The sequence below is a fragment of the Phoca vitulina genome, unplaced genomic scaffold, assembly GCF_004348235.1.
Source record: "Phoca vitulina isolate PV1807 unplaced genomic scaffold, GSC_HSeal_1.0 scaffold18, whole genome shotgun sequence".
NCBI lineage: Eukaryota > Metazoa > Chordata > Mammalia > Carnivora > Phocidae > Phoca > Phoca vitulina.
Genome location: NW_022589721.1, coordinates 34,875,725 through 34,879,761, shown reverse-complemented (window position 1 = coordinate 34,879,761; position 4,037 = coordinate 34,875,725). Strand labels below are relative to the sequence as shown.

General features: G+C 60.2%; 1 protein-coding gene across 1 annotated transcript in view; it reads right to left on the bottom strand.

Annotated features, from left to right (window-relative positions):
- The window catches only part of MROH1 (maestro heat like repeat family member 1), a 70,367-nt gene that overhangs the window by 22,544 nt on the left and 43,786 nt on the right, over positions 1-4,037 (bottom strand). Inside the window, exons 14-19 of the mRNA XM_032416119.1 lie at positions 3,692-3,814; positions 1,871-1,978; positions 1,480-1,624; positions 1,246-1,286; positions 830-971; positions 462-514 (exon numbers count right to left, since the gene is read on the bottom strand). Of these exons, the coding sequence (XP_032272010.1) occupies positions 462-514; positions 830-971; positions 1,246-1,286; positions 1,480-1,624; positions 1,871-1,978; positions 3,692-3,814 (612 nt within the window). The remainder of the gene's footprint in view (positions 1-461; positions 515-829; positions 972-1,245; positions 1,287-1,479; positions 1,625-1,870; positions 1,979-3,691; positions 3,815-4,037) is intronic.

The window sequence follows — 4,037 nt, the reverse complement described above, 5'->3', positions numbered from 1 at the left end:
GTGGGCAGGGGCCATGGCAGTGAGGGGCCGGGAGTGCGCCCTTCACCAGGCCGGCTGGGGAGGGAACTGGGGCCCGAAGACGTCACACGCAGTGACCTCGGGGTGGTCGTGTGCCGTCTGCAGACGACCTTCGAGCCTCGGCAGGGCACACCCTGGGCGGCCAAACGCGCAATGGGCCAGGCAGGAGGCAGGACAGAAGGCTCCCGGGCTGGAGAAGCTCAGAGCCCCTGTAACACGGTGGCCCTGTCTCGGCAGCGTGTGCAGTGTGCGAGGGCGGGAGACAGTCCTCCCCCCAGAGACACCCACCTGCCGCCCCGCTCCGCCCCCAGCCACACTGCAAGGTCAAGGCGGGCATCACGACCCTAGAGGTGCCCACTAGCATGTCCTGCCCTGAGCTGTCCCGACCCACGACAGCCCTGCACGCCCAACACAGGCCACACCCTCGGTCTCCCCGTTCTCACCGCCAGGAGCTTCTCCTCCCACTCCTTCTGGGACAGGGTTTCCTCAGTACGTTCTGAAATGACCAGTCACGTGGTCAGCCTGGCCCGTCCCGGCAAGTAGGAGTGGCATTCAGAGACCCAGGCCTAGGTCCCTGCCCAGCGCCTTCCAGATAGGCCGCGCCCTGTGTTCGGGACAGGCGGCTCCCACAGCCCAGACGCTCCTGGGTGACACCCAGCAGGGACACCTTTCCAGCCCCATGTCCTTGAAACTTAGGGGAGGCCGTTTCTTCCAACTTAAAAAACTCTGGTCCCCAAAAGCCAACCTGGACGCAAACTGGCAAACATGGGGTCAGAGGGGGAGGAGGGCCACCCACGTCCCTGTGGCTCACCGTCCAGATGCTCCAGCAGCAGGGGAATGGCGGTCGCCCAGCGCTGCCCCAGTGAAGGGTGAATGCTGTGACGCAGGACGTCCAAGAGGCGCAGCGCGGCAGCCCCGCGGCCGTCCCCCAGGTAGGGGTTGGAGGACACAGTCTGACGGAGTACAGGTGGGAGCTCCAGGCACTCCAGGGGCCACCACGCCCCACGTGAGCCCCGAGAGGCTGCCCGACGGCGGGAGGTGGGGGGGCTCTGAGACACAGCTCCCCCAAAACCCCACGGGGAGCACCTGACCGGCCCCTCTGCGAGACAGCATGAGGCAGGGACACAGGGACCAAGGGCGAGCCCACTCCCCCCGACTCCCTCAGTGTGCTGTGCTGGTTCGGGGCAGGGGGCACAGCCACCACAGCACGCGGAGTGTGATGCTCACCAGAAGTCTCGTGGTTAGGGCGTAGGGCGAAGGGAGGGTCACTGGAAAGGAGGCGGTAGAAATTCTCAGGGGGCTGCCTGCCCACAGAGCCCCGGCCCCTGACTGCCCCCTGGGGTGGGGTGGGGTGGGGTGGAGTCGGGGGGCGGGGCTGCTGGCGGGAAGAGGCCGGGTTCAAGGGTGAGCTCCAAGGGCGAGCTCCGGGGTGAGGATGACATGGTGGGGGGCAGGGCGCACCGTTGCTGTCGTACTGGATGAGGAAGGCATCGGCCCCCACCTCCTGCCTCTTCTGGGCCAGGTGCACCAGGCTCTTGCAGAGCGGGGTGAGCGCCCCGGTGAAGCGCACGGGTGTGAGGAACTCGAGCAGGTAGGGCCAGAGGACCTGGAGGCAGAGCCGTGGTCTGTGTGTAGCACCTCGGGAGTGCAGGCTGCAGGGGCAAACACAGCCAGGAGCTCCCCCCAGGCACCACAGGGGCTCGGGGAGGTTTGGGGAGGTGGCCCGGAGAGCACCCCTGCCCCTGCGGCTTGCCCACCACTGGGTTCAACAGTCCCTGGGCCCCAAGGTCAGGAGGGCAGTGGTCAGTCAGGTGCCCTGGGCGCTGGCTACGGGGCGGGCGCACACACTCACGTCGCTCATCCTGTCCACGGTGGTGCTGACCAGGTAGAGGGTGCTGATGCTGATGGCCCGCACACTGTCCGTTGCGAGGTCCTCGCTGTCGGGGCCCAGCTTCCGAGGCTGGGGGGGGGAGCAGGGGCAGGCCATGCATGGGGCTGCACCGCTCTGCTCTCCAAGGCTGCTCGGCTGTGGGCTCGGGGCCGTGAGGACCCAGCCTGTATGCGAACAGGGCAGACCCTGCGCAGCCTCCACAGCGGATGCCATGTCGCCCACCACGGGCAGGTAACACACTCTGCACTAAAAGTGCCCAAGGAAACCAGACCAGCTGGCTTAGTTCCAGTCTCCAGAACGACAGAGACAGTGAGCTTTCCCTACCAGCCACAGACTCTGTAAGAAACCACTTTATCCTTGACTGCGGCCCTGTGCCGTCCGTAGACATGGGACGGCCTGGTGGAAATGACAGTCACCTGGGAAAACCCCCATTTTCTTCCAAGAACAGGCTACAGCTTCTGCAGCCTGAGTCAGCTGACAGTTTCTCGGGAGAGACAGCGTCCACAGCCCGGCTCCCTAGGAAGGTTCCTTGCAAGAAAATGACCTGTTTGCTACATGTTCTGTCTGAGCCTCCCATTCATGCTTTGAAATACCAAAAAGCAAACACTGAACAACAAAGAGAAATGGCCAAAATGCAATGACTGTAGGAGACCCACGCTTCTCCCTTAGAGATCAAAGGTCAAGTAGAGAAAATAGGGATGTTTAGGCCTTGAGTAACAAGTTTTAAAGCATGCTCTAAAAACATAGCCAGAACTTCATCCCAAACAAACATGAACAACTTAGAAAGCCTGACCATCTATTAGGTCAAGAAGAATATCTCAAACATTTTTTTAAATGATTTTATTTATTTAAGTCATGTCTGCACCCAGCGTGGGGCTTGAACCCACAACCCTGACATTAAGAGTTGCATGCTCCACCGACTAAGCCAGCCAGGCACCCCTCTCAACAAACTCTTAACAGCAGGAATAAACCTGGCCAGATTCACAATAGACAATACAGTAAAATTATAAGCCCGCAATGGCCATGAAAAACTATTCACCTAGAAAAATTTTAATATCCTAAAAGAAATCTTCAACCCCCAATACTGGGAACTAATAGACTAAAACAGAGATCTTGATTCTCTCCAGTGTATGCCCAACAGCCCCAAAGTGGCTGTGAAAATGCAGAGGCCAAAATGGGCCAAAGCAGCAGGGGACCCAGCCTCCCAAGGCCTGTGGGAACAGCGCCAAGCTGGGCCCCTTACCGAGGGCTGAGGGCCGCAACAGCCGTTTCAGAGGCAAGGTGGCAGCATTCACTCACTCTGGCTAAACTCCAGTGTTGCAACCTAAACACAGAGTTCCAGGTGGGGACATATAGCTCTGAGCTGACCTGGGCAGGCAGGGTGGCTCTGTGGGCCTGAGAGACCGGGCCCAGGGCAGGCTCAAGGCCATGACATCGAGACCACCCAGTCACGCCTGTGTTTATGCCATCTACCTTGCTCTCCCTCAAGAAGAAACTTGGATTTGCTTAGTAACTTTTTCAATAGAAAAGCCCCAAAGAGAGCCAAGTATCTGTTCTGCCTCTCTCTTCTGAGTCTTGGGAGCTAATGAGTGAAGCACTAAAGATGTAGAGGCCCCAGCGCAGAAACAAGAGAGGTGCTCAGCCCACAGACTGAGACCCACACACCCACCCACGCACCCTGCCCCCCAGCTGGGGTTGTGCAGGTTCTGATGACCACGCTGCCTCACAGAAAGCCGATGGCTCCTGAGCTCCAGAGCGGATAGGTGGGGGGCACCCTCTTACCTCCATCTCGGGGGGCAGTGCACACTGCTGCACAATGTACTCCACCATCGCCTCTCCTCCAGGCTGTTCCAGGTAGCCATGGTGGGCCATGGCGCTGATCACCTGCACCACGGCCCGCTTCACCTGCCCAGGACCAACGGAGGTCAGACGGGCCTCAGAGGAAGAGTCCCGGATGGAGCCACGACAGTCCAGTTGGGAGACAGGAATCTTGCCCTTCCCTCTCCTACACCCACTTTGTACCACACGCACCTGTGCCTGCACCTGTGTACCTACACCCACCCACCTACACGGGTATCTGCACCTGTGCCTGCACCTGTGTGTACCTACACCCGCACCCCATCTACAC